At 46.9% G+C, this 23891-nt stretch overlaps 2 protein-coding genes across 3 annotated transcripts; one reads left to right on the top strand and one right to left on the bottom strand.

The window, feature by feature from the left end:
- Nucleotides 1-1640: 1640 nt before the first annotated feature.
- LOC122707471 (translation initiation factor IF-2-like) lies at nucleotides 1641-3793 on the bottom strand. The gene is made up of 4 exons (XM_043922934.1): nucleotides 2551-3793; nucleotides 2302-2451; nucleotides 1850-1955; nucleotides 1641-1740 (listed from the first exon to the last, which is right to left on the bottom strand). Exons 1-4 carry the CDS (start codon nucleotides 3791-3793, stop codon nucleotides 1641-1643), a joined length of 1599 nt encoding a protein of 532 aa, XP_043778869.1.
- On the top strand, nucleotides 2429-13243 carry GLUL (glutamate-ammonia ligase). 2 transcript variants are annotated; one of them, XM_043923553.1, is made up of 8 exons: nucleotides 2438-2574; nucleotides 3565-3681; nucleotides 5163-5341; nucleotides 6645-6806; nucleotides 9703-9849; nucleotides 10243-10370; nucleotides 10568-10767; nucleotides 11304-13243. In XM_043923553.1, exons 3-8 carry the CDS (start codon nucleotides 5176-5178, stop codon nucleotides 11620-11622), a joined length of 1122 nt encoding a protein of 373 aa, XP_043779488.1. In that variant the 5' UTR covers nucleotides 2438-2574; nucleotides 3565-3681; nucleotides 5163-5175; the 3' UTR covers nucleotides 11623-13243. The 2 variants fall into 2 exon arrangements, with proteins under 2 accessions (XP_043779487.1, XP_043779488.1); XM_043923552.1 differs by lacking the exon at nucleotides 3565-3681 and having other exon boundaries at nucleotides 2429-2574.
- Nucleotides 13244-23891: the final 10648 nt, after the last annotated feature.

Raw genomic sequence — 23891 nt, 5'->3', positions numbered from 1 at the left:
CCTCTTGTTCTGCCTGAAAAACTCAGTGGTCACGTATTACCTTGCTAACCCTCACAAAGTACGCCCCTGGTCACATGAATGGATCAAAGCAAATCCATTTCCACTCTTGGAAAAGCAGCTCAAAGCACATGTTCTCTTGATGGTGCCGCTGTCAGTTCTGTGTGGTCAACAAACATCAGTTATTGACCAGTTATTGACCCCCCTGGACACTACTGGGGGACACACAGATGAATAAGGAAGGTTAAGACACCAGCCAGGGCAGCAGACTGACTCACACACTAGAAGCTTTAAGAACTGTGCTTGCCTCTTACTTTTCTATTTTCTATTCTGTGTGCCATCCCTACCTCGGGTGCTGGCGGTGACCAGTACAGTAGAAGGCTCTAGATCACTTCTGGCAGTCTGGCAACTGAAAATTAACGTTTTCTTAAAACAAGAACATGGCCTTTCCCCTCCCATCACCCCCTCTTCAACCATTTAAACTCAAGACTTCCCAGAAATAAATGGAATGAAGACAGCTCACTTTGTTATTAGATCTTAACCCACTCTCATAAAACTAACGGTGGCACATTACCCAGAGTTAGAAAGTTGTACTTCATGGGTTATGGCAGGGAAAGAAATAATCTAATCCCTTCAGATTATCTTGGCCTATAATAATTACAATTATTGTTTTCTAGCATTTGCTGTATGTATGTGCCATCACAATTAATCCTTACAATATACAAGGCAGTTGTTATGCCTAATTTGTAGGCAAGGAAACGGAGGCTTCAGGGCTAAGCATCCACCTGAATACAAAGCTGGAAAGAAGTCAAGACCAGATTTGAACCTACATTGCCTGACCTGAAGCCCAGCTTTTCACCATCATTTGAAGGATCACAAGTTTAAGTGCAAGTGTAAGCATAGAATCCCTTACACTTGGAAGGCGACTTGCCTGGTCCAGAATGTCACTTGTCTGAAACACACCAAAAGCCTCTGTTTGAGATGAATCTTGAGTCTGTCATCTTAAAGCACCGCAGTGTTAGCCACACTCTCACAGGGGAGGGATGTTGACCAAAGAAGCCAAGTTATGTGTGTGGTCACAGGCAACATTTCTTTTCCATATTTGTGGTACAAAAAATAACCAGAAGAGCAAACTTTTTCCCCTCCTCTTCCAAAGGTCCTGGAAACATGATTTCTTAGTTTTCAAACAGAAAATATCATATACTGGGGCTCTTGAAAGGTGCGATAAAGGCTAAACACCATCAGGAGGATTCAGACAATAAAAACAGTATGATTAAACCGTATCACTGGTAGCAATGAAGACATTATATTCATGTGTGTTGTATACATATATATAAAACTGTGTATCTGTTGACAAACATCCCTTTCAAGACTTTGTTCACACACACATTTTCTCAACTATCCTAATAAGGCTCTGAGGAGAGAAGAGGAAGGGGTACTGATTCTCGTTTTCCAGATTTCAAGGACGTGCAATAAATTACATGAAAAGCAACACCAGACAGAACTTAAATTTTTGACGTACCCTAGGTTTCAAAGGGGGTGATGCCAAGACCTCAATCCCCGGTCAGGTGCCCCTGGGAAACGGTTTGCACAGAGGATTTCAAATCTGTTGCGCGTCTCTAAAGGTCCTCTCTTGAACCGTTTTATTTGATTTGCAGATGAGGGAACTTGGGTCCAGAGAGGCTGCAGAGTTGCCTCAGGTGTGGCAGAGGCCGACTCTGTCTCCGCCCGCCGGGATCCTCTCTACGCAAGGAGACAAACAGCGCATTCACTACAAACGAGAGATGGGAGACTTCAGGTCACATCCCCAAACCCGCCGAGGGGGCCGGCCAGGGGGCTCTGTCCGGCCTACCTCCGGCAGCCCCCTGTCTGCGCCTCCCCCTCCGAGGCCGGCCCGGGCACCGGGGAGCCCGGGGCTACTGCGGCCCCCACACCTCGAACTCCCTCACAAGCAGGACCTGAGGGGCGGGCAAGGGAGCTGGGGGTTCTCTAACAACGAAGGGCAAAAGCTGGTGCCTGTGGGTTGGAATTTCCTCTGGGCAGTGCAGTGGGACCTGGGAAAAGAACCCTCCCTCAGAATATCTGACCTGGGGGCGCCGGGGCGGGGGGAGCACGCGGGGACCGCCCGGGACCGGGCGGGCGGGGGTGCGCGGCGGCGCGCGGCGGCCGGCCCGGCGGGGTCCTTCCCGGCAGGCCCCGGGCCCTCCGCCCGCAGCCGGCCCGCCCTGCCTCGCGCCCCTCCCCCCCAGCCCCTCCCCCACCGCCCTTTCCCTTTCTTTCTTTCCCGGGTCCTCTCGCCCCCACCCGGTGGCGCCCGCTCGGCGGCTCGCCCAATGGCCGCGGTGCCGGGACGATGCATCAGCTGATCTGCCCGGGCTCCGGGCCTCTGGGAGCCAATCAGGGCGCCGGGGGCGGCCCCGGCCGCAGATAAAGCTTGCGGGGCGGCGGGCCGCCCTGCAGAGCCGAGAATGGGAGAAGAGCAGGCTGTGTAAGCAGCCCCTCGCCGTCCTCCTCGCCTCTCTTCTCCTCACCTCGCTCTCGCCGCCTGCTCGCCCTGCCGCTTTGCTCGGCGCCCAGGTAAGCGCCTGGCCGGCCCGAGGAGGAGGGCGGGGATAGGGGGGTGCTCGGAAGTGTGCCGCCGCGCCCTGACCGGTCGTCTCGGCCCCTTCCCACCTCCTGGCCCTGCTCTGCGCCCCGGCCTGGAAGGTGGCCCTCCCCTCTCTCTTGCTTTCGCCGCCCGCGGCTCCCGGCGGGTCTGGGTCGGCGTTGGTGGGGCGCCAGGCTTCGCGGAGGGCGGGGAGTTGTTTTGATCTTCCTTCAGCTGCTGGCGGCCCGAAGCGCCGCCCCTGGAGGTCGCTGGGCAGGACGAGCCGAGGAGCTGCTCGGCCGTGTGGCGTGCGTGGTGGATGGAGCGGTCCCCCTGAGGGAGCCTCGCCCTCTTTCTCCGCGGCGGCGGGCTCCGGGGCGCCGCGGCGCGGTTAGCCGCCTGCGCCGAGGCCCGGCGCCGGGAGAGTCGGTGGTGCGGCCCGCTCCCGCCGCGGGGTCTACCCCTGTGACTGAACAATGGGGAGCCCGGGAGCGCGGCGTGGCCGGCGGGCGCGGCGGGTGGAGAGGCCTGGCTGGCCGGAGAGGGGCAGCAGCGGCGCGCTGCCCTCCGGCGGACTGCCCCCCCTCCCCGCCCCGGCCTTGGAGGGGTATGGCCCCCTCGGCGACGCCCTGAGATCCAGACGGGGGCCCAAGGGGTGGGGCGCCGACTTTCGGGACGTTTCAGTGGAAAAGGGCTGCTCTCAAAGTGGATTTTCCCAACTACCCTGGGGGCGGGAAGCGGGGATGCTCCCCCGGCCGCAAATCCGGGAAGAAGAACGCGAACGAAGATGAAGACGACCTGGAATCTCGGTCCTCGGGGTCCCCCTCCAACTGCTTCGGCTTCGTCGCCTACTCGGTGAACGCCGGAGAGAAACCGCGAGTCAAAATCAAGACGACTCAGGAGCCATCGTATTCCTGCTCCACCCGGTGCGATTCCGACCGCACTCCGACTCCCTCTCCCTCTCCGTCTCCCTCGCCCAGAAAGCTCCGGTGCGTGGACCAGCGAGAACCGGAGACCCACGAGAGGCGCGAACGCCACTCCAAAAGGAGAAGGGCCAAGGAGGGCATCATCGATACCTTTGATTTTACGTGGCTGGGGTGAGTGAGGAGCAGGGATCCAGGACCCTGCTCCCACCACAGCTGCAAGAAACCGCTGAGAACCACAGAATCCCAGCCCTCCCATCCCCCCCACCACGTAAAATCTCGGCATCTCGGCACTAGTCGATAGAGCAGGCTGCTGTTGGCATCCAACCTGTCACGGAACCGAGCTGGCATCACCGAAAAGAGCAGGCCCCGAGGCTTAAGGGAGAAAGTGTGACTTGAAATTGGAAGTAGTAACCGGTGGGAGAGGAAAGCCAGAGACGGGGTTATAGCTGGGAGCTGAAAGGGTCTGAGATTGCTCCTACTGGCGTTTAAAGGCAGGATGGGCGATGGGCATGAGGAGTGGGATTTGACTGACCAAGTCTAGAGGGAGTCGGGAAAGGTTGTCTGCTAACACAACTTGACAGACAGCTTCTCTTCCCGGAGGGGAAGGGTGAGGCTGTTGCAAGGAGAAGCAGTTGTTTTCAGCTGGGCAAACATGGACGGTTGCCCATAGAAACTTTGCCACTGTACTTCAGACAGTTGCCCAAGTCATTGGAGGAGAACAATATGTTCCCTCTGCAGCCACCCTGGGCGATCAATGGGGGAGGGAGGAGGGAGAAGGTTTCCTCTTTGTGTTGGGGTTTGGTTTTGTGGCTTCAGTGTCTCTTCTTTTGAGAGGTTTTGCGGTGGTGGCTCGCAGATTTTAACATGCCTCAGCTTTTGAAACCCCAGATCTTTTTGATTTAGAAGTCGGAATTTCTTAATTAAAGTTCTTTGGTGGAATCTGGTCACTCTCAAACTTAAGTCTACTCTCTGAAATGAGAACTTTGCCTCAAACTAATGGAAGTCTTGCCAGTGTGTGTCTTAAAATCCAGGTTGGATCAAATGTCCCAAAGTACACATTAGTCGTTGTTAGGAAGCCACCAGCTCTTAAATCTTCTAGCTAGCCCCCCGGTTTCATCCTTCCAGCTAAATGGGAGTGGGGTGGGTTGTTTATTTGGAAGGGTGGAGGAATCTTCAAAAGAACTTTTTATTGAGGCATCCTCTGGGGTGTAAGGAAAAAGGAAAACTTAACCAAGAGATCATAGCAGCCAAGCCTTTCTGTGGCCGGATTTTACTTGGAGACAGATGTCTGTTCTGCAGATTGCTTCTGAGCTTTCGTATTGTTTTGGGTTCACCCCCCCGCCCAGTATCTTAGTATGAAAAATGAAACAATTCCTCTACCTCTGACAAACTGCAAAAATAGAACTTAGTGCTCAGAAGTTTAGATTCTGGCTTGAGGAAGCTAATAAGGAGACTTTTGTTCAGTATAAAACTTTAATCTCCCTGAAAGCAAGTTAAATAAATGTCCTGTACTTTTGAGTGTGTGACTTCCAAAGGGAGGAGCCACCACTCCCACTGTGACTTCTTGATTTAATTGTCCTTATTGCATCATTCCTGCAGAGGATCTGTTTGGAGTTGGTGTTCTTATTTTATTTTTTTCTCTCTTTCTTCAGAACACCTTCCACCATGGCCACCTCGGCGAGCTCCCACTTGAACAAAGGTATCAAGCAGGTGTACATGGCCCTACCTCAGGGCGAGAAAGTCCAAGCTATGTACATCTGGATCGACGGTACTGGAGAAGGACTGCGCTGCAAGACCCGAACCTTGGATTCTGAACCCAAGTGTGTAGAAGGTGAGAGGCTGGGTGGAATTGGGGGTACGTGTTGGATGGGAGTAGTGTGGGGGTGGGTGGCAGCCTGAGACAAGCCACTAGGTCTGGCCTCTTTATTCTGATGTAAACCTTTTCTAAGGCAGGACTTTACAGACTTTATTCAGTCAACATTAAGCTCCTACACTGCCTCCAAGTATTAACAATGGACCCCTTCATTTAAATTGAGTCTTGCATATCGAAAGAAAAAAGATAGTCGGAGGGGAGTGGGATTGGGAACTTTGTTGACTTGGGCATCCCATCTCAGTCTGACCTAAGATACCCTCAGGAACCCAGTTTGAAAACCACAGCTCTAACCTGTCTATTCAATCGGCTATACAAACTCTTGAATGTCACTTAGGTTCTAGATGTAAAGCAAACACCCTAAAAGTGGTCTCTAAGTAGAGCTAGCCATCATTTGTTTTTAGTTGGTGCACTTTTAGAATTCTTAAACTGGCTCATTGCTTATCCTACAGAAGGTATTATATGAATTGGGACGACTTTGTCTTTTTTATTCTTTGGTCTAGAACAAACCATAGCTGTCCTCCTTCTGGAAAGGGACTGAGGTCTATCATCTTTTACCTGATTTAGGAATAGCTTACTTTTCTGATAATGCTCACATTTGAGTGAATGAATGAATGGCTGTAATACAAAACATATACTATGTACCTGCTATGTGGCAAGTATTGCCCAGGCCCTTGAAGTATGAGATGAGAGTCTGGTCTCTGCCTTCAGAGAACTCATAGTCAACTGCAGAGAGATGAAGGAACTCGCCTTTAAAACATAGTGTGGATAAGTTACGTGAATAAGTCATTCTGCTAGTGTCTGTTTATCTGTTAAAATAAGGACACCGCATGAACTGGGACTGTCCATTACACAGTGTGGGGTGGGGGTGGGGAGTGAAAGAAATAAGCAACACAGATGGCCTATCAGAGAGTCTTTTTTTCTCCTGTATTTCAATACTTTAAATGATGACTGACTGACTAGAAATGTCCACTTTGTCTCCTGGGTGTCCAGTAGATTTATTTACAGAGGAAACATTATTCTTAGGTTGTTTCTGTGATTGGTACTTCTTTTAAGAAAGTGATGCAATGGTCTTACTTGGAACTCATAAAGGACTGTAGGGCAACCTGCAAACATCAGGGTTTGCCTGTTATTAGCAGCAGTCATGCATCACTGGCTTCCTGGGCAAGACAGTGTTACAGATAAAAAGGTAAATGAGATGCTGTACTCCTCCCTGAAAAGTTCTTGTGCTTGTAACTTTAATTTCTCTGTCTCTTTTTATCAGAGTTGCCCGAGTGGAATTTTGATGGCTCTAGCACTTTTCAGTCTGAAGGGTCCAACAGTGACATGTATCTTGTCCCTGCTGCCATGTTTCGGGACCCTTTCCGCAAGGACCCCAACAAGCTGGTGTTCTGTGAAGTCTTCAAGTACAACCGAAAGCCTGCAGGTGTGTATAGAATAGACTTGATCCTAATCCGTGAGTTGTAAAGTTGTGGGGAGAGGATATTCCAAAATCGGTATTGGGAAGACAAGCTTATCCCAGAACTAACTGTTAGAAATTAGAAACTTCTAACTAACTCTTAGAAGACTAAAGGATTGGACAGGCATCTCCCCATCCTGAACTTCCTTGCTGAGAGAGGTTGTGTGGTCCATCCTCCCATTGTTGGCTGCAGAAAACCACACTGGATTCTACTAAATCTGTTTGCTGGAGGAGTGCCCCATGTCACTCACAGTCCTCCTGCCTGTAGATTTTAAGAACTTGGATTCTAAAGTTAGAATGCTGGATTTGAGCTCTAGATCTGCCACTTACTTGGTATGAACTTGGGCAAGTTATTTTGTCCCTATACTGTCACTTCCCCCATTTCAATATGGGGGAGAATAGACGGAGGGTGCAATGTGTATACTCACAGCTGATTCTGGGTTTGATTCCCTGGGTCAGGAAGATCCCCTGGAGAAGGAAATGGCAACCCACTCCAGTATTCTTGCCTGGAGAATCCCCATGGACAGAGGAGCCTGGCAGGCTATAGTCTGTGGGGTCGCAAAGAGTCAGACATGACTGGCGATTAAGCACAGCACATGGCTGATTCACATTGTACAGCAGAAACCAACACAATATTGTGAAGCAATTATCCACCAAATAAAAAATAAATTTTAAAAAATGGAGCAACTAATAAAATCCAGCTCATAAAATTGTTTATAGAGGACTGAGTTATGTGCAAATAATTGAGAATTGTATGTCAAATACTGGTTGCCTTTTTGTTCCAGAGAGCTTGTCTTCTTTCTCTGTCTACTGACTAAACCAAGAGCATCTTGGTTCACTGATAACATATGCTTGCCGTGAGGTTTGCTGTAATTGCACCTTTGGTTTTTTCCTGGCAGACCTGTTTGTCCCAGTTTTCTGTCATTCACTTTTTTAAACTCCACTGGAGTCTCACTTCCATGAAGTCTTGCCATACTTGGCCAGTGAGACTTTTTGGCAAGTCACTTAGTGACTCTGAGCCTTACTTGTCTTTGTTTTGAAGTGAAAAGTGAAAGTGAAAGTCACTCAATTGTGTCCAACTCTTTGCAACCCCGTGTACTATACAGTCCAAGGAATTCTTTAGGCCAGAATACTGGATTGGGTAGCCTTTCCCTTCTCCAGGAGATCTTCCCAACCCAGGGATGGAACCAGGTCTCCCGCATTGCAGGTGGATTCTTTACTATTTGAGCCACAAGGGAAGCCCCCCCAAAAGTCTTTGTTTTAGGAGGCATTAAATTATGGTGAGACACCTGAGTTCTGAAGTCAAGATAGGCAGGGTTTCCTGATTCTGCTGCCTACCCTGGGGCAGGTTCACTGCTATCTCTGAGCCTCATTTTCTCACTTGTAAAATGGGATACTTATAATACCCATCTCAGGTTGTTAGGAAGATGCAGCTGTGGGTTTTCTTTGATATAACATTATTGTTTAGTCGCTAAGTCATGTCTGACTTTGCGACCCTGTGGACTGCAGCACACCAGGCTTCCCTGTCCTTCACTGTCTCCTGGAGTTTGGTCAAACTCATGTCCATTGAGTCGTCGGTGATGCCATCCAACCATTTCATCCTCTGTCATCCCCTTCTGCCCTCAGTCTTTTCCAGCATCAAGGTCTTTTCCAATGAGTGAACTCCTTACATCAGGTGGCCAAAGTATTGGAGCTTCAGCTTCAGCGTCAGTCCTTCCAATGACATTCAGGGTTGATTTCCTTTAGGATTGACTAGCTTGGTCTTGGAGTTCGAGGGACTTTCAAGAGTTCTCCAGCACCACAATTTGATTCTTCGGCGTTCAGACTTCTTAATGGTCCAACTCCCACATCTGTACATGACTACTGGAAAAACCATAGCTTTGACCAGACAGACTTTTGTCAGAAAAGTGGTATCTCTGCTTTCTAATACACTGTCTAGGTTTGTCATAGCTTTCCTTCCAAGGAGCAAGCATCTTTTAATTTCATGGCTGCAGTCACCATCCACAGTGATTTTGGAGCCCAAGAAAATAAAGTCTGTCACTGTTTGTACTTTTTCCCCTTCTATTTGCCATGAAGTGATGGGACCAAATGCCATGATCTGAATTTTTTTAATGTTGAGTTTTAAGCCTACTTTTCCCACTCTCCTCTTTCACCCTCATCAAGAAGCTCTTTAGTTCCTCTTTGCTTTCTGCCATTAGAGTGATATCATTTGCATATCATAGAGGTCTGAAAATGGTTTCTGGGACATAGTGAAACAGCCAATAATAATCTATAAAGATCTCTTCTGGCATAGAAATTTTTCCTGGTTGAGCTTGTCACCTTTTTTTGTTTTTTTTTGGTTGGTTGGGTTTTTTTGGCATGAGCCAGTACTATAGAACTTAGCACTCTGTGTCTTCTCACTGGGAATGTAAGGCTGTTGATAGACTAGACAAATGATTCTCTCAATAAAAATTGTAGATTTGGCTGTAAATGCTTGAGAAACCAGGAATAGGTCTGACAGCTAGAAGCAGTTCTTCTGTGAATAGAGGGTTCAAGTGCCTGACATTTGGTACTTGGGAGGGGGCCAGCTTGCAGATAAGGTGAACCCTTGCTGTGTCCTCTGGGTCCTCTCCCATGTGACTTTGTTGTGACCCAGTTTAGTTATAAATAAAGCCTTTTGAGAGTCTCCCTACAGATACGTAATCGTAGCTTCTCTTATCATCCCCTCTCACACTGACCAGGACACAGAAAGGTTGACCCTGGGTCAGTTCAGTAAATAACATCTCAGGTACCTGGAATCTGAGGACCACTTCGCATCAACACGGGGATTCAGTGCATTTGTCCATATCTCTCTAATAGTGTGTCCACTCTTTCTTTCTCCTAGAGACCAATTTAAGGCACACCTGTAAACGGATAATGGACATGGTGAGCAACCAGCGCCCCTGGTTTGGAATGGAGCAGGAATATACCCTCATGGGCACTGATGGGCACCCCTTTGGTTGGCCTTCCAACGGCTTTCCTGGGCCCCAAGGTAAGTCTCCTTGGTGAGAGGTGAATCTTGCTTCTCTCCAAGTGCTTAGTTGCCAAGGGAAGTCTCTGGAGATGGGAGTGAATCCAAAAAGCTAGGGGGATATCCCCGAGACTGGCTGAAATAATACTGTAGAGAGTTAGCCCTTGTGTTACGTAAATCCAAATAATGGATGTTGAGATGTTAACATTGCAGGGAAAGCGTGGGCTCTACTCGGGGTCAACCCAGAGGAGTCCACTGCACACCACTTATCTGCCTGTCGGTAAAGGCAGGGATGGTGATTCCAGGAGAAGGTGTGAGAACTTTCTAACTTCTGACTTTAGGCCATGCATCTCACTTAGATAGGAGTTTTCTTGACATCCTGCCTCTTGATCTTCCGTCTTGATGCCTCTCCAGGTCCCTACTACTGTGGTGTGGGAGCAGATAAGGCCTACGGCAGGGATATTGTGGAGGCTCACTACCGGGCCTGCTTGTACGCCGGCATCAAGATCGGGGGCACGAACGCCGAGGTCATGCCTGCACAGGTAAAGGTCTCTAGCCCACCACCTGCCCCACCTAGAGGCATGTGGGGCTTTTGCTAGGAAGGGCTATTGTGGTGTCCACTTAACCCAAAGCCCTCAAGGTGGCTTGGAGTAGAGGTGAGCAGGGAACAAGTGTCAGCTTCTGGCTTGGGGTGAGCAGCTGGTTTTGCTTTAAAGACCCATCTTCTCGTTCTCTGTAGTGGGAATTCCAGATAGGACCCTGTGAAGGAATTGACATGGGTGATCATCTCTGGGTGGCCCGTTTCATCTTGCATCGCGTGTGTGAAGACTTCGGAGTGATCGCCACCTTTGATCCTAAGCCCATTCCTGGGAACTGGAATGGTGCCGGCTGCCACACCAACTTTAGCACCAAGGCCATGCGAGAGGAGAATGGTCTGAAGTGAGTGCTGCCTCCTGCTGGGGCCATTTCACTCTCTCTGCAAGAATACCTGCCAGGGGTTTGATGTACTGGGGATGAGTACATCAAGCTGCCTTCCCAGCTGGGGCCTTTAGCTTCAAAAACTGTCTTCTGATCCTATCATTTTGTTCCTATTTGAAAAGTACCCCCAGAATACTCTTCAAGAGTAGGGTTCAAGGATGGTGATGGGGAAAGTTGACACAGATGAATGCGTTTGAAAATCTTTAGTAAGAACTAAATTAGTAACAATACAAGCTTCTGAATGAGCTTAATGCCTGTGGGTGGGAGAGAGTTTCATTGGGACATCTACTGCCTGCCCAGCACTAAGAGACATAGGTTACAAGGCAGGGTGCTGCCTTTGTGGAGAATTTCTTTTCCTGGGGCCATGTTTTTGTGAATTGGAGCCTAGAAAACAGTCTTTGGTAGATGAGGCACTCCATTCTTGGATCCACATCTGCTCCTTGAAGGGCGGGTTTCCTGATGGCAGGTTGGACCCTCATCTTGTTTGTTTCTTCCAGGTACATTGAGGAGGCCATTGAGAAACTAAGCAAGCGGCACCAGTACCACATCCGAGCCTACGATCCCAAGGGGGGCCTGGACAATGCCCGGCGCCTAACTGGATTCCACGAAACCTCCAACATCAACGACTTCTCTGCTGGCGTGGCCAACCGTGGTGCTAGCATCCGCATCCCCCGGACTGTTGGCCAGGAGAAGAAGGGCTACTTTGAAGATCGTCGCCCATCTGCCAACTGTGACCCCTTCGCCGTGACAGAAGCCCTCATCCGCACATGTCTTCTGAATGAAACCGGCGACGAGCCCTTCCAGTACAAGAACTAAGTGGACTAGACTTGCAGCCCTCAAAACCCCTCTTAATTCTACATCTTACTCCCACTCTCACCCCTCTCAATATCATAATAGCTATAACTCAAAGGGTGGAATATCAAGGTTCTTTTTTTTTTTTTTTAATTCCTCACACCCAGTTAATATTTCTTGCTTTCTTTGGTCAGGATTGAAGGGGTCAGGTTCTTAATCACTGCACAACCACCTACCTACCCCTGCCCTTTTCTTTTTCCTATCACTGAAGCTTCCTAGTGCATTAGTTGGGAGGGGGGGCGGGGAAACATAACCACTGCTTCCATTTTAATCAGGTGTGTTTGTCCAATAGGCATAGCTCTCTGGACAGAGAGCCCAGTCATAGTGAAGAGATGGGGAGGACTTTATCTGAGTGGTTACTGAGTGGGGGACAGGGGTGCTGGATTCTCTGGTTAGGTTAGGATTTCCCTTCTTGGTGGGAAGTTCTATTACTTACAAAGTTGTAACCAACTTTCTATCAAAAGTGAGAATTAGGGGGGAAGGAAGGGTGGGAAGTCAGGTAAGAAAACACCCTAGATCTGGTGTGGTGCTTCCCTTGTCTGGGGCTCAACGCCCTGACAGGCTCTGCATAAATAGATGGATAGCCCTACCTTAAAAGAAAAAGTTCTCATTGTGTGGTCCTCCATTTATAACACAAAGCAGAGTAGTATTTTTCTATTTAAATGTAAAAACAAAAAAATTATATATATGGGTGTGCAGATAAATGTGTGTTTTCTCTTTAGGGAGAAAAAGCCATTCTGGTTACGGGGAACCCAAATTTGAGACAAGTAGTCTGGTTAGAAATAAGGATCTCCTTTTGAGTGGGCATGGGGATGGGGGAGGCTATGCTGGAAAAGTTGGCTGTTTGGGGCTGTTATTCCCTCGCTACCACTTCAGGGCTTCTCTCTGCCCTGCTCGCACTTCTGGGGAGGCTGATGTTGGTTGGTTAACAGGTGGAAGCCCATGATAGCAGTAGCCATCACCTGAGCCCCAGGTTTAAAAGACACACATGTACTTGTACACACAGGGGTTTGGAAATATGAGTTGGCTGGTCAACTTGAGCATGTTACTGACAAGTGGGTATTGGGGTTATTTTCCGGTGGGACTAGCATGTCACTAAAGCAGGCCTTTTGATAATATTAAAAAAATTTTTTTTTTTAAGCAAAACAGAATTTTAGATTTTAATCCTATTTGTAGGGTTTCTAAGTCTTTGTTTTACAGAATTGCTTGTTTGCCTCAGCTGTCTCCTCCCCGTCTCTGCTCTGGAGGAGATGGGACAAGTCTGGAGTCCAAACAGTTGTAATTTTGTATCTTGGTGTCTGTTCTCTGAGTGTGAAATTATTCCCTTCCTTTGTTAAGATTCCTGAGGAGTTACTATTTTTTTTTCTTTTATAATAAAAACAAACCCCACTTTTGTCCTTAAATTTTCCTTACTGTTTCTGGCTGTTTTGTGTTGGTTGCAGAAAGTGGGCTGTGGTTTTTTCCTTACCATGACAATTTCTAATTGCCATGTATAGTATGTTCAGAGTTAGATAACTCTTCATTGTAAACAAACTGTATTAACTGCCCAGAGCAGCTCTTATAAATGTTAGGTTGATTTATAAGATCTCTTCTGACTTTTGTGATTCTTTTAAGTCCCTATGTGCCACTTCATTTCCCTTTTACTACCAAAAAAGGAGTTGTTTTTTTTTTTAAGAGGCAAAGTAAGTTCAGGTATACTTGTTTTTGGAATTAAAGAATCTTTCCTGAGGCTTATTGCCAACCAGCCGCATCCTATGCTTTGGGAATCTGGGGTGTCTGGGTTAAGGCCTATCCCGGCCCTAAAGTTTAAAAGTTTGCAGCTGTGTACAAAACCCAACTCTCCCCTCCCTGTGCTCCAGAGCTTGCCTTTGGCCTATCACACTATCATGTTTTGAACACTGGCTTGATTTTATTGCAGCCTAGTCTGTTTGCAACTGGTCTCACTGTCCCTACTCCATTTCACCTTCTGCCCAGCTGCCAGTGGTTCATCTAAATAGCAAATATTGACCACGTTGCTACGCTGGTTAAAGCCTTCCGAGGCTGACCTAGCTCTGAGGGCAAGCCAGCCCCAGATACGCCTTGATAACGCTTTTCCTTGCACTAGTGAGCTGTTCACGATGCCCCCAGAGGCTGTGGAGACACCTGTATGCCTCTGCTCTTTGTCCCTGGAAATTCTTCAACTTCCTACTTGAGTTTATTTCCTTATCAAGCTGGGTAGGAGCTCCATCCTCTGTGGCGCACACACCTCCAGCAAAAACAGTCATCCAATAGGTTCACTTTGTCAGGTTTCAGGTGGTAGGCAATAGTAACTAATTACCTTTTAAAAAGACGGCGTCCTCTATCAGTTTGGAGGTAGTTGCAGCCTGTTAACAGCAGATTTAGACATGAGTTTTCTTTGGGCAAGTGTGTATCACTCTAGTCTTAGGTAATCCTCGACCTTTTTATCTTGTTTTGGAAGGTTCGCTCAGTTGTGTCAGACTCTGCAACCCCATGGACTATACAGTCTGTGGAATTCTCCAGGCCAGAATACTGGAGTGGATAGCCTTTCGCTTCTCCAGGGGATCTTCCCAACCCAGGGATCGAACCCAGGTCTCCTGCATTGCAGGTGGATTTTTTACCAGCTGAGCCACAAAGGAAGCCTAAGAATACTGGAGTGGGTAGCCTATCCCTTCAGTGGATCTTCCCAATCCAGGAATAGAACCGCGGTCTCCTGCATTGCAGGTGGATTCTTTTTATTTTTTATTTATTTATTTTATTTATTTATTTATTTTAATTTATTTATTTATTTTTTCAGTGGGTTTTGTCATACATTGACACGCTTAACCAACTGAGCTATGAAGGAAGCCTTTGGAAGGTTAGGCCCTGACATAATTTTCAAAGTAGGATAATCTTTACCTATTTGTTTGCTGGGTGTGGTCCCAGTCAGCACCATGTTGCAGCATGATTATTAAGAGTGCCCTCTTGCTCTTGGCATTTTCCAGGTTTTGCTGCTAAATTATTTCAACTGAAGCTCTGTTTCCCTCTCCCCAGCCAAAGTCAGTTTCCCTTCCCTGGGTCACCCCCACCCCCAACAGACCCCACGGTTCTTGGGAGCAGGGGGTGGGTTAGGGTTGGCATATCCTGTACAGTGCAAGCACTACATTGAGTAGATAAGCCAAGCAAGCTGTTTTTGTGCTCATTGTAACCAATTCTCCAAAGGACAGAAAAGGAATTCTAAATGTCTTCAGGATCTAGGTGGAAACAACCAGTATATTTCCTTCTCCACCCTCTTAGGTAGAGTTAGCTTTGGCCTACACGTCACAGTGCAATCCCTTTGTATTTCTAAGGTGTTTTCTTATAGCTCATTTAGCAGACACTGGGTTACTTGATAACTTTATCAGTGACAGGTTAGATGGAGACTGACGGTCAAGACTTCAGCCTTAAAGCGACAGGCCAGTACTCACAAAAGGATGAGTTCCCTTAATTTCATCCTGTCGGTGACTGGATAGGAGCTGAATGACAACACAAGCTAACAGAAGAATTAATGTTGTTTAGTCACTAAGTTGTGTCTGATTCTTGTGAACCCATGGACTGTAGCCCGCCAGGCTCCTCTGTCCAAGGGCCTTCCCAGGCAAGAATACTGGAGTGGTTGCCTTTCCTTCCCCTTCCAGGGGATCTTCCCAACCCAGGGATCAAATCCGCATCTCCTGCATTGACAGAATTCTTTACCACCGGGCCACCTGGGAAGCCTGTAAGGAGCTAATAGAGGATTCCAAGGAGTTCCTTGGATGGTTACTATTGGGATCATTTAACAAGCCATATCTGTACCACTGTGTAGGATGGCAGTGCTGTGCCAAGCTGCCTCAGTCGTGTCCAGCTCTGTGACCCCATGGACTGTAACCTGCCAGGCTCCTCTGTCCATGGAATTCTTCAGGAAAGAAAACTGGAGTGGATTGCCATTCCCTTCTCCAGGGATCTTCCTGACCCAGGGAATTGAACCGGCATCTCTTACGTCTAACCCGCATTTGCAGGGGGGTTCTTTACCATTAGTGCCACCTGGGAACACCTAGCGGATAAAAGAGCTTCCTAAACAAATACTTGGTGCCAGGGTTTCAAAAATTTCACCAAAGGCTTCAGTGAGGTTAATTTCATCTACTCCTTGGCCCTTATACCAATAGAAGTGCAAAGTCTGAAAAGTAACTTGCTATCCCAAAGAAAGCCTGTCACTCACACAGCTTTGTGACTGTAAACTTCAAAAACAGGCAAGGATCCTGTTTTTCTTTCTCAGGACTGTATCCTTACCTGTCATGTTGTCTGCAGGACTTGTCTAATGAATTATTTTTAAAGTATCAGTTTTGGGAGCTCTAAGCCCACAGCTCTATTGGGTGGTGTTAAACTCATAAGGTCTTGGTGACCTGGCTATGTTTTAACTCTGGTCATGGCACTAAGATGAAGTTCCGTTTTATTGAATTTTTAATGACTGCTGGCTTGGTTAATTCTGGCTGGAGTCAGGCTGCCAAGAGCCCCATGTTGTTTTATGAGTCGTAGCAATTCATCATGTCATTCCAAAGGCTTCAGGTAAATTGCTACTGTAAATAATCTGACTTGACTAGAGCCTGATCATTTTATAGCCTTTAGCTCAGCCATTCATTAAAAAAGAAAAAGTCAACTTGATTTTGTAATAGATATACACACATATACAAAATAAAGACATATACCATATTGAGACATATATGTACACATTAGATACACAATAGAAGCATCCTACACAAACCTTTTGCAAAAATTATAGCACCTTACAAAGGAGACAGGAATTTATGAATATCTCTTTCAGAAGTAGTATACATTAAAGTGGGTTCACTGGTCTGAGAAGCTGTCACCAGGAGTAGGGAGTCAAGACATAGATGCTATAATCATTCTCAAAGCACAGTTCTACTGCCAACACTTTCTAATTCTACCCTCTGCTGTGCTTAACAGACAGGAGGTTCTCGGGCACTGCCAACTAATTGATTATCTATAATTCACTGCCTGGAGCCCCTCTGATATGAAGGGGGTGGTGTCCTACCTAGTTCCATGTTACAGAGGAAGTGTCTGTGTTGTTCCTATTGTCACTTGATGACTTGCTTTTGGAGGGCCTTGGACCTCAGCAAGCTGTCCTTTTTCTCACGGATTTCAGATTAAGTTACTTGCATCGTCTTGAGGTTGTCGCTGTCTCAGCTTCCTCTACTCCTCCACCTTATGGCGTAGTCAGCAGATTTGCAGACTTAACTCCAGTGGGTGCACACTCATCAAATCTAAACTCTGGGGCTTCCCTAGCAGTCCATTGGTTAAGACTGTGCTTCCAAAGCAAGGGGCATGGGTCTGATCCCTGGACAGAGAACTAAGATCCCACAAGTCGAATGGTGCTGCAAAAAAAAAAGTCTAAAATGTCCATGGCAGCCTTTCTGCACTTGCCTTTTTCAATGAAAGTTCAGAATAACTCCTCCTTTGTCACTATTATTCTGCTCTATTGACATTAAATGGGGAGGCATTCAAGATACCTCCAAAATTTATGGGGACCAAATAGACACTATTTTTTTTTTTTTGGTGTTTTGGTGGAAACAGGAATGAGGGGGACAAGTGAATAGAAATTCTTCCTCTTCTTCATTCCCCTCCCTCTTACAGCTAAGAATGTCACTAGCATCATGAGACTGGTATGAGACTTCTGGTATGGGCCTATTGCTATGTATACTAAGATTATCTTATATTATCCTCATAATTTTTTGAGCTGTTCTGATGACTATTCAAATAATGCTATATAATAAAGTATGGCATCATATTGGTAGAAGGGAGGAAAGAGGATATGGGCCAGTGAGAGGGTGATGAGGGAGGGGCAGAAAAGAACGCTTTTCTGGTCTCTGGGAAGGAATTTGCGATATATTAGGAGCTGAATTGAGAGGCAGAATAGTAGGAGAATCCACTTCCCCAGGGCTTTCTTCACAAGAGAGGATCTTAGAATGAATGCATGATCTGGTGGTCCCAGGGTTAAGAATCCACCTTGCAGCGTGGGGGATACAGGCTTGATCCCTAGTCCAGGAAGACCCCACATGCCTGGGAGCAACTAAGCCCATGCACTGCAAGTACTGAAGCCCGTGTGCCCTGGAGCCTTCAGGCTGCAACTAGAGAGAGTCCTTGTGCCACAACGAAAGATCTGCATGAGGCAACAAGATCCCGTGTGCCACAACTAAGACTTGATGCAGGCAAGTAAATAAATTAAATATTTTAAAAAATAAAAAAGTGAATGAACTGGGCTCTTCCTCTCCAAACAACCTATCTCCAGACTCATTCCTAGGTAGGCTTAGGAATCAGAAACTCCCACCCTATTAACATCTTTACATAAGTGCATTCTGGCCTAGTCTACTTAAGGCACTTAACCATGTAAGCCTTTGGTGAATGTTTATTGAATTAACAGAAAGGTCATTGCCAGTGCCAGTCAGTAGCTAAAAGAAGTGGCTAGGAGCCTGGGGTGGAGGGTGACTGTGGGGGTGGGAGAGCATTAATCTTAGATGTTAATAATTTGTGTATGAGCTTCCTCACTCATGTAGTTAACCCCTAATTACCTGGTCCAGAAATATTCTCCTCTTCCTGATTCCAAAGGCAGGCCTTCAAGGATGATCATCTGTATCCTGGAAGCAGCTGAGGCTTGCAGGCTCCTCCCTTCCCTAAGGAGGGGACAGTTGGGAACATAGCTAGACTCAGTTCAGTTCAGTCACTCAGTCATGTCCAACTCTTTGAGACCCCATGGACTGCAGCACGTCAGGCCTCCCTGTCCATCACCAACTCCCAGAGTTTACTCAAACTCATGTCCATCGAGTCGGTGATGCTATCCAACCATCTCATCCTCTGTCATCCCCTTCTCCTCCCACCTTCAATTGTTCCCAGAATCAGGGTCTTTTCAAATAAGTCAGTTCTTCACATCAGGTGGCCAAAGTATTGGAGTTTCAGCTTCAGCATCAATCCTTCCAATGAACACCCAGGACTGATCTCCTTTAGGATGGACTGGTTGGATCTCCTTGCAGTCCAAGGGACTCTCAAGAGTCTTCTCCAACACCACAGTTCAAAAGCATCAATTCTGCGCTCAGCTTTCTTTATAGTGCAACTGTCACATCCACACGTGACCACTGGAAAAACCATAGCCTTGACTAGACGGACCTTTGTTGGCAAAGTAATGTCTCTGCTTTTTAATATGCTCTCTAGGTTGGTCATAACTTTCATTCCAAGGAGTGTCTTTTAATTTCATGGCTGCAGTCACCATCTGCAGTGATTTTGGAGCCCCAAAAAATAGTCTGACACTGTTTCCACTGTCTCCCCATCTATTTGCCATGAAGTGATGGGACCAGATGCCAGGATCTTAGTTTTCTGAATGTTGAGTTTTAAGCCAACTTTCTCACTCTCCTCTTTCATTTTCATCCAGAGGTTCTTTAGTTCTTCTTCACTTTCTGCCATAAGGGTGGTGTCATCTGCATATCTGAGGTTATTGATATTTCTCCTGGCAATCTAGATTCCAGCTTGTGCTTCTTCCAGCCCAGCATTTCTCATGATGTACTCTGCATATAAGTTAAATAAGCAGGGTGACAATATACAGTCTTGACGTACTCCTTTTCCTATTTGGAACCAGTCTGTTGTTCCATGTCCAGTTCTAACTGTTGCTTCCTGACCTGCATATAGGTTTCTCAAGAGGCAGGTCAGGTGGTCTGGTATTCCCATCTCTTTCAGAATTTTCCACAGTTTATTGTGATCCACACAGTCAAAGGCTTTGGCATAGTCAATAAAGCAGAAATAGATGTTTTTCTGGAACTCTCTTGTTTTTTTGATGATCCAATGGATGTTGGCAATTTGATCTCTAGACTATCTGGCATTAAATGATTCATTTGCACATAAATTGGCACCATCCTAATAGAATCAGCCTGAGATAAGCTATGCACACCCCTGAAGTTCCTTTTGGATTTATCATTCTGTGCAGTAAACCATGTCCAACAGTGAAATGAAGCAGTTAAGGGCTGAATTTGCTTTCTTGGGAGACGAGTGATTTCAACTGACAGTTATTTGTTTGTGATCAACGTTCACAGCTGAATTTAAAAAGTTAGGGATGTTGGAGAAGTTTGAAAGAAATGAACAAGTCATACCTTGACACAGCTTTTCTTTGGGGGGGAAAATATAAGACAACGTTTTAGTATGAATAATAATAGGAATATTTAACCTATTTAAAACTCATTTCTTCTAGGTTAGAAGAATTTCTCTCTGTTTGAAGACTCTGGCTATGTGTAGGAGTCTTAAAGCAGATGACAATCTTCCCCAGGGAGGTCAGCCCAGTAGTCTCCACCCCTGCGGGACCTTCCACTTTGAAAGCATTGAAGTGTGTTATCCATCATTGTCTCATAGCTGGTATGGTCTCATAGTGGTAAAGAATCCACCTGCCAAGCAGGGGATGCGTGGGTTCGATCCCTGGGTCGGGAAGATCCCCTGGAGAAGGAATGTCAACCTGCTCCAGTATCCTTGCCTGGGAAATCCCATGGACAGAGGAACCTGGTGGGCTGCAGTCCATGGGGTTGCAAAGAGTTGGACATGACTCAGCGACTAAACAACAAGTTTCCTGGGGTCAGGAATCTGGGAGTGACTTAGCTGGGTGGTTCTGCCTCAGAGTTTCTCAGGAGGCTAAGGCAAGCTGTCAGGGCTGCAGTCTGTGAAGATCTGACTGTGCTGGAGGATCTGCTCCCAAACTCAGTCGCATGCCTGGGCAGGAGGCTGCATCCCTTCTCACACGGGCCTCTCCACAGTGCTACTCATGACATGTCGTCCTTCACAGTGAGTAAAGCAAAAAAGAAAGTGAAAGAGAGAGGGAGGTGGAAGACATACTCTTCCTATAACCTAATCTTGGAAGCGATATTCCATTACTTTTGCCATGCTCTGTATGCCGGAAGTGAATCACTTTGAATCACTAAAATTGTTCCACACTTGGGACTTGCCTGGTGGTCCAGTGGCTAAGATGCCCAATGCAGGGGACTCAAGTTGGAGCCCTGGTTGGGGAACTAGATCCCACCTGCCACAGCTAAGGATTCTGTATGCAACACCTGAGAGCTGGCACAGCCAAATAAATATATAAAATAAAACATAAAATAAATTTGGTCCATGCTTAGAAAGAAAAGCTCCACCTCTTGAGGGGAGGAGTATCAAAGGATTTGTGGGCAAACCCTTATATATATCAGGATGGGCATCTTTGGCCTTGAGACAATAGTAAGTATTACCTGGGGAACAAGTATTTTATTTATGGTTTTTTCTTTCCTTCCTTTGATTCTTGTTCTTAATTATTCCCACTTGTCTGTCACAGAGTGGAATTAAGGATTTCCCATTCAACATTTGCACTCAATTGGGAGTGAAGGGTGATATGGTTACTTCCTTCCCTTTTTCCATCCCCAACAGCACACGGGTGCTCTGGGAGCCATACAGGGAACCCAGAGCAGGCAAGAAGATAGAAGCAACATTTCCAGGGACCAAAAAAGCCCCAGAGTGTGTATGTGCATATAAAGTGAATTCCCAGACTGGGCTCCTATAGGCTTTCTAAAGCCAAGCGCAACCCCTGCATTCATATTAGCTCCACTACAAGCCCAAACCTTCATGCTCCTCTGTGAGAGGTTTCCTTCCTGTCAAAGATGCCCTTGATGGTCACTGTAATCCATATTTCACCTGGGCTAAAATGTTTGGAGAACATATATACACAATAAGATGGGTTCCCACTAAATCTGGTTCCTGTCTAATCCTAAAAACTGATAATATTATAGATCATCCCTTCTCCCGATTGATACTTAGGGGAAAAAGGCAAATCCTCAGCAGAACGAATGCAGACTGAGAACCTCCCAAAAACCTCTATGTTCTTACCACAGCATTCCCAGGAGAGACCTCTGTGGGGTTGCATTAATATTTCTGCCTGAATAATCAAAATCTGGGAGCCAGGGGCATCTCCCAGGGGATAAGGTTAACATCAGTCACTTCCGGGAGCTTGAAACTATTGATATGATCCTGCCATTTGTCTACACAACTACTGAGAAACCAATAAATACTTCTAGGGGCTACTAAGCTAGTGTGGATTGTATGGTTTTCAGTAGACATGCTGACTTATTCCAGAGGTGGTGGCAGAGCATGGAAAGAATGGAAGGTTCTCCTCTCAGATCTCACATGTGTCTAATCACTGTCTCTTTGCTACCACTCACTCCACCCCCACTGTCCCTGGTCTCTGACCTGTTCTTCCTCTGCCTTTAAACAGACTGGAAAGCTCTAAAACCTGACTGAGTTCATCTCAAGAGACAGATGTCTGGTGCCCTCGGAACATGTCAGCCCTTTACTACTTAAGTGAAAGTGAAAGTCGCTCAGTTGTGTCCTACTCTTTTCGACCCCAAGGAATTCTCCAGGCCAGAATACTGGAGTGGGTAGCTTTTCCCTTCTCCAGGGGATCTTCCCAACCCAGGGATCGAACCCAGGTCTCCCACATTACAGGCAGATTCTTTATCAGCTGAGCCACAAGGGAAGCCCAAGAACACTGGTGTGGGTAGCCTATCCCTTCTCCAGCAGATCTTCCCGATGCAGGAATTGAACCAGGGTCTCCTGCTTTGCAGGTGGATTCTTGCAGGAGACCCCAGTTCAATTCCTAGGTTGGGAAGATACCCTGGAGAAAGGAAAGACTCCAATATTCTTGCCTGGAGAATTCCATGGACAGTCCATGGGGTTGCAAAGAGTTGGGCACGACTGAGTGACTTTCACTTCATTCTCTCTCTAGTGATTTCTGCTTATCCTCCTGGCAATGAGTCCAAGAAAGCCCAGAAGCGCTGAGCACGAGGTGTTTTCCTTCCATCTGAGTTTCACCCAGAACAGCATGACAGGCAGCAGGGTTATTTTGCTTTCATGAGCCATATTATGTAACTAAAATTTTGAACAGCAATGCTGAGCTAACTGAGACATCACAACAGAAGGGGAAGGGAAGAGCAATCAAAGACATGGAGAGATGAGACCTCCCCAGTGATCCAGTGGTTAAGACTCCACACTCCTAAAGCAGGGTGCAGGCATTTGACTCCTGGTTGGGGAATGAGGCTCCTGCTTGGTGCCAAAGAAAAGAGAAGTGGAGCAAGAACATAGAAAGAGGGCAAGAAGGAAGGAGGGGGAAAGTGGGAGAAAAAATGGAGGGCCGAGTGGAGGTGATGTTTAATTGCTAAGTCTTGTCCGACGTGGAGATAAGGAGACTATTTATTTCTCTTGCTTATCTCTTGGTCTCCAGAGATAAGCTATGCTACCTAAAAAGTTCTCTTCCCCTCCTTTGAGCTGGGTTGGAGGCTTCCTTCGGGTCACCATTTTTGGAGGAGCCTGTTGAGTGCCAGCTGCCTGCAGGCATAACCCCAGGACCCACTGGTGTCCGAGGAGGCTGCAGCTGCACGGTATATAGCACAAAGTGTTCTCAGTGGCATACAAACTGGCATGACACTGCCTCCATTCACTCGGCCTCCACACAATTCCACGCTGACCGCATGGGTCAGGGGCTGGTGAGTGGGAAAGCCCCAGAGGGTTTTGGAGACCTGAGGCCTTCTCTTCTGCCGTATTTCAGAAGATTAGAGCCCAGTCTCACCTACTTCCTCACCCACTTCCAGGAACTTGAGTAGTCACCAGGGACAGGTGTCAAAGACAGGGGGAAGGGTTCTGAGTTTGTACCCACAAAATGTCACTTGGTTTCATTTACTTGTCGAATGAAAGCTGAAGCCAAAAGCAGTGGTGCTGAAGCAGGGATGACCTGCTCTATGTCCCAGGCCAGACGTTGCACTGACCTTTGGTATCAAAGATGTTGGTGTAGGAATGTGAATCCTAGAATATCTGAACTTGGAAGTCAGCCTAGGGCAGTCACCTAAACTTTCTTTTTGGTTATTCCTCTCTTGGACACTCTGGTTAAAACATGCAAACAGAAGGAGTTACAGATAGTTATGGATACCCTTCTCAAATATGCTTTATTTATCATTTCGGTGTGTTCAAAGTCTTCCTGAAGCCCAACCAGGGAATCAGGTTTAAAAACTCCTGCCCAACAGGTCATTTTGCACAGAATTCCAAGTTCAGGAACTGTTTTTATAGCATCCATTAAAGGCGATCATGCAATTTAAGCTCAAGCTCTATAAGGCAGGGAGGTCATTCTATCATAAGAAAGTCCTTCCTATTTATGAAATGCTTTATGCTTTTCTTCA

The sequence above is a fragment of the Cervus elaphus genome, chromosome 14, assembly GCF_910594005.1.
Source record: "Cervus elaphus chromosome 14, mCerEla1.1, whole genome shotgun sequence".
Lineage (NCBI taxonomy): Eukaryota > Metazoa > Chordata > Mammalia > Artiodactyla > Cervidae > Cervus > Cervus elaphus.
The sequence above is the reverse complement of the archived record's forward strand: the minus strand, read 5'-3'. Positions and strand labels throughout refer to the sequence as shown.